The 12,013-nt window shown below is 29.9% G+C and overlaps 1 protein-coding gene across 4 annotated transcripts in view; it reads right to left on the bottom strand.

The window, feature by feature from the left end:
* The window catches only part of LOC143235166 (CUGBP Elav-like family member 2), a 115,457-nt gene that overhangs the window by 22,091 nt on the left and 81,353 nt on the right, over window positions 1-12,013 (bottom strand). For 2 of the 4 annotated variants that reach the window (XM_076473057.1, XM_076473055.1), the window contains exons 5-7: window positions 10,933-11,073; window positions 6,992-7,052; window positions 3,227-3,304 (exon numbers count right to left, since the gene is read on the bottom strand). In XM_076473057.1, coding sequence (XP_076329172.1) covers window positions 3,227-3,304; window positions 6,992-7,052; window positions 10,933-11,073 — 280 coding nt within the window. The remainder of the gene's footprint in view (window positions 1-3,226; window positions 3,305-6,991; window positions 7,053-10,932; window positions 11,074-12,013) is intronic. The other 2 variants (XM_076473058.1, XM_076473056.1) reach the window with 1 other exon arrangement.

Here is a 12,013-nt window from a genome sequence, read left to right as displayed (position 1 = left end):
CTATGGAAAACTAATTACAGCTGATTTACTTTCATGCATCATACCAAATTCACTTCTTATTTTGTTTTAAAAACATAACAGTTGAACTCTTCCACAAACTGGATCAATACATGTTCTTTCAAAAACAATGTTTAGCTATTTACAAGAATTTCAGGTGAAGAACATTCCCTTATCATGAAATAAACAGCATAGGCAGGAAGAGCCTATTAACAGCTACATCAGGTAAGCTGTAGCAACATATGAGTATTCTCAACACACATTTAAATTACGCAGGAATTATGACTATCAGTCCCCCATTATTTTATTCTAGGGAAGATGCTATAATGCACAGAAGCCAGTAGGAAGCACAAGTTTTGGTTTAATAATGCAATACCATGTGAACATATTGTTGAATACCTTTGGGTATGCTTTTTGAAATATACAAGGAAATGTTTGTGCCTCAGTGAACTGACAAGGTAATACAATGAATAGTACAGTAAAGATGTGAGTGCACTTAGTCACTCAATATATTTATTGTAACTCCATCTAACTGTAGGTTTAAAAAACAAATAGATGATGGTTGTGAAAAAAGAATAATGATAATGTTCAGTCTGTTCTGCAATAGCATATGAATGTTTTCTTTAATGGAGATAAGACCCTTGAAACAATATGCTTCTCCTTTCTTGCCTACCACATATGTCTAAACCATTTATAAAGTCAACATTTGTTTTTATTGCTATCCATGCTGCTCAATTGCTGGTCAGGTGGAGTCACTGATCCAAATATTCAAGTGTTACTCAACAGAACATTGCTGTCTTAATACTTAATTTCAATAAACCATAAAATGTTGATACTCTGTTCAAAATAATGAAATATTGTGCATCTGTACAAATGTTTCTATGTAATAATATAGCACACAATTATGACTTTCATATTTGTAAGGTAAATTAAAAGTGATACATCACCTTAAATTGTAACTTCAAAAAGTAATACTTCAATTAAACCAAATGATTCAACATATTTTTTTCAGAAGCTTATCACACCACTGACCACAACTGCTATCATATTTAATACCACATAAATAAGTAAAAGAATCAAAGTATATATGCCAACATTTTGCAAAGTGCTATTCAACATTAATATGTTAAGATATCTAGTGTTGGAGTTACCAACAATTCATTTTACCCTACACTGCTGATTTAGTGTCCGTTTGTGGTAGAGTAGATTATAAGTACATTATAAAGGGATATTGAAAAATATCTGTGTGAATGCATTTTGGAAGTTACATTTTGTTTGTTTTGAATTAAGCACAAAGCTACACAATAGGCTATCTGTGCTCTGCCCACCATGGGTATCGAAACCAAGTTTTTAGTGTGCATGTCTGCAGACATACCACTGTGCCACTGGAGGGCATGGATGTTATACAAGTTATGGAAATACAATATGAAAACTATACGATGGACACAAGTATTTTGATCCTTTACACTAACATCATCTTGTACCCCAATATGTCAGTCTGACTGAGTTGACAATCAATTCATAGGCATTTTGAATACAAATATTGTTGTACACCCAATATCTTGAGTATAACAGATTTGTACATTTTTATAAATGCTTACCAAATTTTGTGTAGATAAACTTAGTAAATTTGGAATTATAGTCAAAGTTCTTCTGCAATACTGAGCAAGTCCAATGAACTTACACCATGCACATTTACTTAAAGGACAGCAATTGAAAATAACAGTATCTCAGCAACAGATAGTAATGTAACAATAAAAGCAAAGAATAACTGTACAAGTTTTAGTTCCTTATGACATTTTCACTGGGTATATTTTACACTTTTCAAAAGTATGTTTGTCTACATGTGCTCTTTTCACTACAATAATATAAAGTTGTGTAAAATAATTTTTAGTTCTACACGTAATTTGTAGTGTGATAATACTTAACTCATGGCATTTCTAACTATCTCATTAATAAAACTTTTGCCTATTTATGTTTGAATTTAAACAATTTTATTACTCATTTCTCGCCTTCTTTCAAACAATCGATGCTAATGAAGGCAGCAGCTTTAGTCTGATGTGAGACGCTGTCTAGATGGACAAGTTAAAGTGCAACATTTTGGTATGTAAAACCAAGATGAAGTGCTGTTGAGCCAGCTATTCTGATGTTGGAAAATGAACTTTTGGCTGTTATGCTACTCACACTCCACTTTAGTGATGTCTTTTGGCTAAACTGAAAACCTCAAAAACCTAAGATAAGTGTTTATGACAGTCTATTAGATTGTTATAAGAGAAATTTGAGAATGTAAAGAGCAATATGCAGCAGCCATTTTTTCTCCAGCTAATCCCTATACACTAAACACTACTGTGTTCAGTGAAATTACAAATTTTAGACCAGGAACAAATAAGGAATGTGCCAGTGGGGTAACTAGTTCAGTTTCAGAATATACTGAGGTTCAATCAAAGGTTAACAAAAAGTATGCAAGACTTAAATATTAAGGCTAAAAATAATAATTGGCAATTATGAAAATAACTCATTTGGGTCATATTTCCACACAGTATTTATTAGGAGACTTTTAACCATTTCTGTAAAAGCACCTTCAGGATAACTGATATGAAAGTTCAAAGTAAATGTGTAATTAGAAATAACATGTATGTCTTTAAAACAGTGAGATCCAAGATGAAGTAATACACAGAATACAGACAACTGAGAAATACTGATTATAATGAACAGTACTGCATACTTATAAAGGCAAATTAATATCAGAGAGAGAAGTTGAAAGCTTACTCAGTAAATAGCAAACACAGAAACTTGACTGAATTATTTTTATCCTTAGCTGTTATGAACTTGAAACAGAAGATTTGAAAATGGTGTAATATGGATTAAGAATAGACCTGATGTTACAAATTAAAATGATAACAGGTTTTAACTTCTTTTATCTTGTGCATGTTTGTTTGAAGCAAATAAAGCAAGATTACAATCCTAGCCTGTGAGTGTACCCATGAAACACCACTTGACAACATTTTTTACTAGCATATCAGGAAATTATTTTTTTATGTAATTACATGAGACAGGTTAGTATAAAAAAATTGGAGAGAAAGAGGTAAATGTAGGGATACTAGTTATAAATAAATAAATCTTAAAATAAAGGATCTTGGTCACATCATTAAGATGTGTGAATCATGCTTGTACCAAACTTTTGAATACGTGTAGCTGCATTAGTAAAGCTTCAGTAGTTTGAACATACCAGTATTACTATTGTTGGCTGAGGTCTGTGCAGCAGCTAGAAGAGCCAACTGTTGCTGTACATTCAAGGAACCAAACCCTGGATATAAACAACAAGAGCTCATAATTCATTCACTCACCATATACAATAAAAAACCTAATTAAATATTTAAACTGATATTTTTAATAAGATGCTTGTAAACAGCAAAACAAAAACCCTATTAATATTTTAAATGTTATTGTAACAGGTATAGAAAAACTTTTCAAAAAGTAAATGTAGGGACAGCATTTGTATCATCTTTACATAATAATAATAATAATAATAATAATAATACAGGCACAGAGTGTAGTAGAATGTTAAGAGACCAAAATAGGATAAATTAAACTCAGTTGTGACTGAATAGCTAAATATATTGTATTATGTTAATTTCTGCCTGTGCTCTAATGCTTGAATGATACAAATGCCATCTCTATTATCTTATTTGCATTGTTTTTGAATGATTCATTAGTCATGCAACCTTTACTTCCTCATCTAAAACATTTTTTTGCTTGTTTTGTTTCAATGCAGTGTTTCAACAGACATAGGAAGGTTGTATTTACAACAAAGTACTACTTGCAATGAGGTTCCAACTATAATATTCATCTGTTATTAGCTGGTAATTTCTGTTTCACTCTGTATTTAAATTTTTTAAAGGAACAACAAATTTCACTTATAAAGCTAACTTGAAGGAGTAATAACATTGTATACACCAGAATTACAATTATTTTTTAATTATTTAAAGTTAATACTACTTATGAAAGTGTATACTCTATTTGAAACTATGTCACCTTACTGAAGTTGGTTAGCACCATTGTTTCAATTTCCAAGTTATTATGTAATAAATAAAAAGCTGTATAAATAAGAACAAAAATTTCAAATGTTTTGCTGGAACATTTACAGACATTACCAGACAGTTATAAAAGAAGACACTTCATGATATTGCAAAGTTGTGATGACATAAAGGCTATATTTAAAATACCATTTTGACGAGCAATCCAAGACACCCTTGCACAGGCAGTGTTACTATCTGCCTGATATCATATACTTTATACAAAGCAAGTTCAATCCAGTGCTTTATTACTACGATCAAAAGCAATTTACTGAATGAACTACATACACGAGTCAGATCAAAACAGACAGTAAGTTGAAAACAATTTTCTGTTGTCCATTTCAAAACATATCCTCAAAAATTATTAATCAATCCTAAAATGACTGTACAATAATTATGGTTTGTATTTTACAGTTAAGATATATAAGAACATGTATCAAGGTTGTATATGCATGTATAAATATTAATTTCTGTTCCATTGCTGAATGGTTAAGAAAAATTATAAAATTTAACTAAAACAAATTTGTTTCCACCATAAAGGTACCTACTCTTCATATATTTCATAAATCTAAGTAATTTTTTTAATCAATATATTTTAGCAAAAACTACGCAGAAAATAAAACATTATCATGAACAAAGCATGTTTGCACTCCAGGTCAGAAAGCACAAAACACAATGTGGACATTCCCACAAAGTTTCATCTCTGTTGACTGTAGAAATAAACATTTATTTTTCTTTAAGGCCAAATAGATAAATATGTGTTAAAATACCTAAAGAATATTTACTGTAATGTCAGTAATAGTAGGCCTATTTGTAGTTTAATTTAATACAGAGAATGTGAGGCTTCGATGAAACAGTACTTGGAAAATTTTTTATTTTGGCTACAACTCAAAGTCATAACTTCTAAATGGAACTACTTTGTGATTATAACATCAAAGTTATAAAAATAAAGAATAAAAACAAGACTTTTTATCAAATCAACATGAATACTGAGCACTCAACATAACACCATAGTTGACCCAAGAACAATTAGGTTATAGTTTTGTATATTGTTAAGCATCACCAAAAAAGAACTGAAAGCATTTTAGTAGTGTGACAAAGTGAATAAATCTTTCCATAATTAATGATCAGCATTTTAGTAGTGTGACAAAGTGAATAAATCTTTCCATAATTAATGATCAGGAATAAAACAAAAATTTTCTGAAAGAAACAAACTTAGTGACTCAAAATACTGATTTTGTAATTCAGGGCTTTAACCAAAAATTAGCTAGGTAATGGATTTACCACTATGTATTTATTTTAATACCTTCTCTTGTTTCAATATAGTTTTCTTTTTGCATGTGACATGCATTGTTGGCTGTGTATTGCACAATTCCCACCCATTCTCTAAATCTCTAGAAGTTTCTCGAGGGTAAGAATCAACGATGTACTAGGTTTGTATGTAATACTAGTGATTGACAGTATTGTTGTCAAGTGTACTTTAGAAAACGTCTCCTAAAATGTTTATAAATTGTTGTGCCAAAAGACAGAATGTTGTTATTAGTCAGTTAAAGCCAGTGCACTATAAGTCTTGGAAACTATAATTGTTATTAATACTTATTAATCGGAAGACAACAGAATTTAACCAGGAACATCTATAGATTTAAACCATTACAAACTGTTCAACTTCAGTAAATTACTTTGAACATCATTTCTACAAGGATATTAGATATTGTCACCAGTGAAAACTTACAGGTGCTTTAAGCTTAGCCAGCTGTCAAAAGAAGTGTACATATGTATCAACAAAACACTAACTTACTGTCTGTGAATGTCAAAAGATTTAGTTCCATACAAGATACAAGATTCAATACTGTTTGCAAGTTTATAAAACTTGTACATAAACCATCATTTGTAATAACTATTAGTAATAACTCTTATTAGAAATTGTATTGTAATTTGTATATTAAAATATATTAAGAAATAATTGTATGTATCAATTTTGTTGGCAAATATCAAATTTGATATATATTAACATTCAATTATTTTCTAAATTAAAATTTCTGGCTATATGAAATCATAAAATTGTAATGTACAGAACATAATAAACTGGAGACTTGTCTAAAATAAATCATATACACATAACACATATTGTATTGCAATGAGTGATTGTTTATGTTTTGTGATGAAGGAAGATTGGTCAATAAAGCTTGCTGCTGAAAGAAGGGTGTTTTTTTTAACAGAACTTCAATCCATCATTTTTTGATGGGTTGATTAAGGCTATTAAATGAGTCAGTTTTCAGCACATCTTTGAAAGAAAAAGGTACACAAAATTTTGCATATTTCAAAATGAATTGGGATGGTAGCTAGTAATACTTTTGTAATTATTTTTATATTAAACAAGCAAGGCAACATAGTGAAGCATTAAATTAATAATTCTAGTGATACTTTGACATTTACAGGTTCTTAACTGTGTGTAAAATGGTCAAAATTGTAATGAATTAGAATTATTCATTGTTTATTCTCATATGATAAAAGTTGAAAGCCGTGGTTGTCTTTCATGATCACTGAATTTGGTAAATTTTATTGTCTTGTTTAGTTAACACAGCAACACTTCTAAAATTAGTGGTAAACCTTAAACAGTTTCAGCACATGAAATCAGTAGTCACTGAATATTTATAATGACACAACATCAAACACAGCCTGTATATGATCCACACTAAAAAGAATTTGTTGGTTTAATTAACCTTACTTTTAATTTTTCATCATTTTAAAATAGTATACTTTGAGACAATTAAATCATGTAGAAACCAAAACCACTTTTCTGCCTAAGCTGTGGAAAAAAAAATTACTTAAGTTTATTAAACAAAGATCAGAAATTTAAAATTTCTAAAAATACAAATAATTATTTACAATGTGCACAAAACAAAGCAAGTTCATACCATAACATTCCCCTCCTGCTGGCTGTTGAACAAAGTTTCCAGTTTGGGAAGCTTGAAGCAGCTAACACAGGGTAAGAAAGAGAATCAATACAATAGTGTACATATGGATAAAAAACATTATGGTAGTTTTAATGTTGTTAAAAATATGTAATACTTATATTCTATTACATTTATCATCAGTAATAGGCCTATTATGTATTTTAACAATACATTCTTTATCTAGTTCTTTATAGATTTAAGAACTAGAAGTGTACAATAAGAACTTTATCATTATAAACTTATAATTCTTGAAGATCCCTAAGGGACTAGATAAAAAATGTGGCATTAAAAATTTGTATGCATAATAGTAATGTCTTATGACAAGCATAATTAATTACAAGCATGCTTTGCTACCTTTCAAAAGGCACTGACACCATAAAATTATCTGTTAAACACTGAAACTGTTAAAAATCCTGATGTTCAGCTAAATATAATGGTAGCCTCAGCATTTGTTGAAATAAAGTTTGCAACCTGTTGTTTCATCATGCAGGAAACTATTTTATAACTCTTATTTAAATAATAAATAATTTTTCAGAATGTGTATCAAGTGGAATTGGGGCAATTATTTCAATTTTTTAATTGACTAATTGTTAGGATATTTAACTGATTACATTTAGCTAACAGATTACACATGAGACTAATCTTCCTATTTTCAGTTTGTTTTGAGTTTTTTTTAAATAAAGTATTAAACTGTCCTTGGTTTAATACAGCAGAGATTGTAAGATACAAAATTTAGAAGTAACCTTTTAATACTACACTTGTACATAAAAATGTATCATATAATGAAACCTATAAAAATTTGAAAATACAATTAATACTATTTTATATTTTTTAAAATTATGAATTTTCACAAAACTTCTCTACTAAAACTAAAGAAAATTATTTCTTCAAAATAGTTGTCCTCAGGCTTTGTATGATAAAACTCAAATGTGTGTGTTCTAGGCTGTGATATATAAATTCAATGAAATCACAATCACTTCAATCTTATAAAAATTCAGTACAACTTTTACTGTTTGGCATAAAACTTATGGTGATATTAGACTAACCCTTTGCAGTGATTAAAATGATTTAAGGAGAAGAAGTTTAAAAAGAGATATTTAAACCAAGGTAATATAATACAAACAAATCTTTAGTATCCTTTTCCATAATTCCACCACCAGCAATAAAATAACTTAAGCAATAAGAGCTGTTAATATAGACAGAAGTTTAAAATGATTAGAATGATAAAAATATTTAAATTTTACATTACAGGCTGCAAGAAACTGTAGAAATACATGCATGTTGATAATTAAATGAATCAAACAATTTAAAACTTACTATTCTAAGCAAACAGTTTTTTTTCTGTGTACTGGTATAAAGGCAATGTGTAGATTTGTACTTTTTATTATTTTGGGGGAGTAAGGGGAATCAAACCACCAATCCAAATTAATCAGACCACTTTGCAATGCTACCAGTTTGTTATTTGGGATTTAGGCATATTGACTGCAATGGTCATTAAGGCTGTCAATATGTTGAGATTCCTCACCATTATTGAGGATAGGCGTGACTGAAATAATGAAGTGTGCAGCACTGATTGTTTTGCAGCCATGCAACCTAGTGAGAACACTGGTCCTGTTCATGTGAACAGATTAATATATTAAAGGGACTATGTACCCTTAAACAGTTATTAATCCATGTCTAGTCATTTCTGACAAACATGGTTAAATGAGCAAGAGATTAAAGCTGTGACCATTGAATCATAAGATAACCACACAAATCACTGGGTCATGATAACCCAAAGCTCAAACTTGAATTAATTGAAAAGTAATTAGAAATATAATTGAAAACATTAATTTCAGTTAGTTTAATAAGTCTTGATATTACTTGAATTTTCTGAACAAACTTAAATTAATAGAAAACTACTAACAACAAATTACAATTGCAATGTTTCAATTTGTGATGATGAGAAACTCACTTGAAGTGAAAATGTATTCTCAAGATGGCTGACATGGGTATTAAAACTTTAACACAAAGTACAAAACAACATTGACCTTCTTAGGTCATTTTCACATTATCTTGAAGATGACCTAAGAAGGTTGAAATGTTGTTCTGTACTTTATTTTAACTAAACTTTTAATACACATACCAGCCACATAAATGTTTCAACTACTTGAATAATTGAAAACAGCATACATCAGAAACATTGTGATTCATCAATAATTTTACTTGACACAAATTGAAGTTCTTAGATAATCAAATTATGTTTACTGTATATCTCTATTATTAAGCTCCCCTCCTCACTTTAGCATTATTAACTGGGGGAATGTTTTTCAAAATGGCACAATTTGTTTTTGTGGTTTGAACTCTTCTAAAGTTTTTTGTTGTACAATTTTATGGATGTAAAGAATTATTATTAGTTTTTCCTAATATTTATGTAAACGGCTTGTTTAGGTTGAGAATTTTTTACGTAGAGGAGTGAAGAATGTTTTGACCTTTTTCTGTCATGATGACCGTAGAAGGTCTAAACATTGTTTGTTCCTCTATGAAAAAAATTTCTCAACCCAAACGAGCCGTCTTTACATAAATATTTTTCTCAACAAGTGGGTTTTCTTAACATCACTGATTATTTTTCCTAATATTCTGTTGGGTGCTTTCAATGTCCAAACTGCTTTCTGTCAGCTAATATTTTTCCTATGCTCTTATTTTTGGGAAAGATTTCTATAATTACACTGCAATGGTTATAAAATAAGATATGTATTGGCTATACACAAATACCACAATCACTTATGGTGTCAAAATTTGTTATGATTTGTATTCCCACTAAAAGTTACTTATAAAGTTTTCTTATATTACTCTGTTGTTCACCTAAGTATGTTTCAAATTTTATAATCAAAATAGTGGGTCAGATTAATTTAGCTTATGAGTATGGTGACACCAACACTTTTGAAATTAAGTTTAAAAGAAGTCAATTTCTTTTACTTGCACATCACAAAAAATCAAATATAAGTAAAACATAAAGGCTAAAACCTGCCGTATAGTTTCATATCCTTTAACAAATCATATACTTCAGTGTTTTTCAATAAATTACATTATTTTAAAACTATTACTCCCTTTTGTTAATGGCTATTTACTAAAATGTGTTAGTTATTAGCGAGTCCACCCTTTTCATATAATACTTTTAAAACTAATGGTATGGGACTTAATCAGAAAATTTCAATGTATTTACCTCTTCAATACTATTATTCATGCTTTCCCATTTAATTATACCATTGATAGTTATTTTGTTAATTTAACACATTTTATACTTGAACTGCTAATCCAATATGTATCTAAATATACACAATCATTCAATTTTCTCTCTACTTGAAAAATAACACTTTCAGGTTCTATTCAAATTTGTATACATCTTTAGATGCAATTTAAATATCCTAGTCTTAGTATTTCTTAAAAGTTCTTTGTAACTTCTATCTTATTATTCAAAGTTTACCATTATATTAGTTTAAAAACGTAATAACTACTAGGTTTACCATACAATTACCTTAAAAAATTTAAATCTCATTCTCAACTGTAGTATCACCATTACTATTAGTAATACAAATACTTGACACAAGTTATTTTTCTGTCATAAGCCTAAACCAAAGTCAAAGTTTAAAAGATACGCAAAATCTCCTTATAATTCATTCGTAACTTCTACTTTTCATGAGAGTCACGCAATAAAATAAAAAAACAGACAAGAGGGCAGGGCAGTTTAACTACACTTTTCTATTCCGTACTATAGTACTGCTAAAGCGTAAGGGCTAAGGATGAGATAGAGAATCCAACCATTGAAACACAAGGTATTAGCGTATGTTGTTCAAGTGAAATAAGAAACAGATTTTAAAGAAATATACTAAATACAATATGCTCAAATCCAGTTCACTTACCGTTAAGTACTGTGGTGTCATGGAACTTATATTTCCAAAACTATTCGTATTCCATAGGTTAGCCATCATCTGCTGCTTTCGTTTCAGATCTCTCACTTTTTGGGTGTCAGCGAATTTCACCACTAGAGGGTTACTGCAACCCTATAAAAGAACGAATTAGTTATAAAAACACTTTTTTATTATTCTTTAGAAACTTGAAAAAAAAATGAAAAATTCATACCCAATTAATATATTTAAATTAAAAAATGCGAGTAAAATCTCTTAACATTTTCGTTTATATCACAAATTACTTTGTTATTTTCCAAATAACAGAGAGTAGCATTAGCTAAAACGAAGACCTTTACGAGTGTTCGTGTTTTCTTAATAGCAAAGCCACAGCGGGCTATGTGCCGAGCCCACGGAGGGGAATCGAACCCCTGATTTTGGCGTTGTAAATCTGTTGACTTACCGCTGTACTAGCGGGGAGCTAAAACAAAGACCTCAAATAATAATCAGTGATGTCGAGAAAACTCACTTGTAGAGAAATATATATGCAAAAACGGCTCGTTTGGGTTGAGAAAATATTTTACGTAGAAGAGCGAACAACGTTTCGATCTTCCTCGGTCATCGTCGGGTTCACAAAGAAAGAAAGAGGTAACTGACCGGAAGCTGACCACATGTTTGGAAGGGGTTGTGTAACTGAGTGTCGGAATGTAGAGGGCGGTGATAGATGTTTGAATATATAATTTTATTTCATTATATTTAATATAGGTATAAAGGCGTTCCTTTATATTAGTTTATTTTGGGTTTAAGTTGTTGTATAAGTAAGACTTCTTTAATTTTGCGTTTGTTTACGTTTGTTTCTTTATTTAGTATTTGAGTGTTTTCTATGGTTATGGAGTGTTTTCTATGGACTCAACTTCGCAATAGCACCTAGATACATTCCAACCATAGAAATCAAAACACGTTTAGAAGACCTAGCCAGGAGACTTGTGATACTTTCTACAGAGAACAAAAACAAGGAAACAGCCAAAGACAACCAACAGAAAGAAGACAACTTAGATAATTTTATTGACATCCAACAGCTAAACTTCCCAGGTAA

This window comes from Tachypleus tridentatus, chromosome 12 (assembly GCF_004210375.1).
Source record: "Tachypleus tridentatus isolate NWPU-2018 chromosome 12, ASM421037v1, whole genome shotgun sequence".
Taxonomy (NCBI): domain Eukaryota; kingdom Metazoa; phylum Arthropoda; class Merostomata; order Xiphosura; family Limulidae; genus Tachypleus; species Tachypleus tridentatus.
Note: the sequence above shows the minus strand (reverse complement) of the source record. Positions and strands in the feature narration are given on the sequence as shown.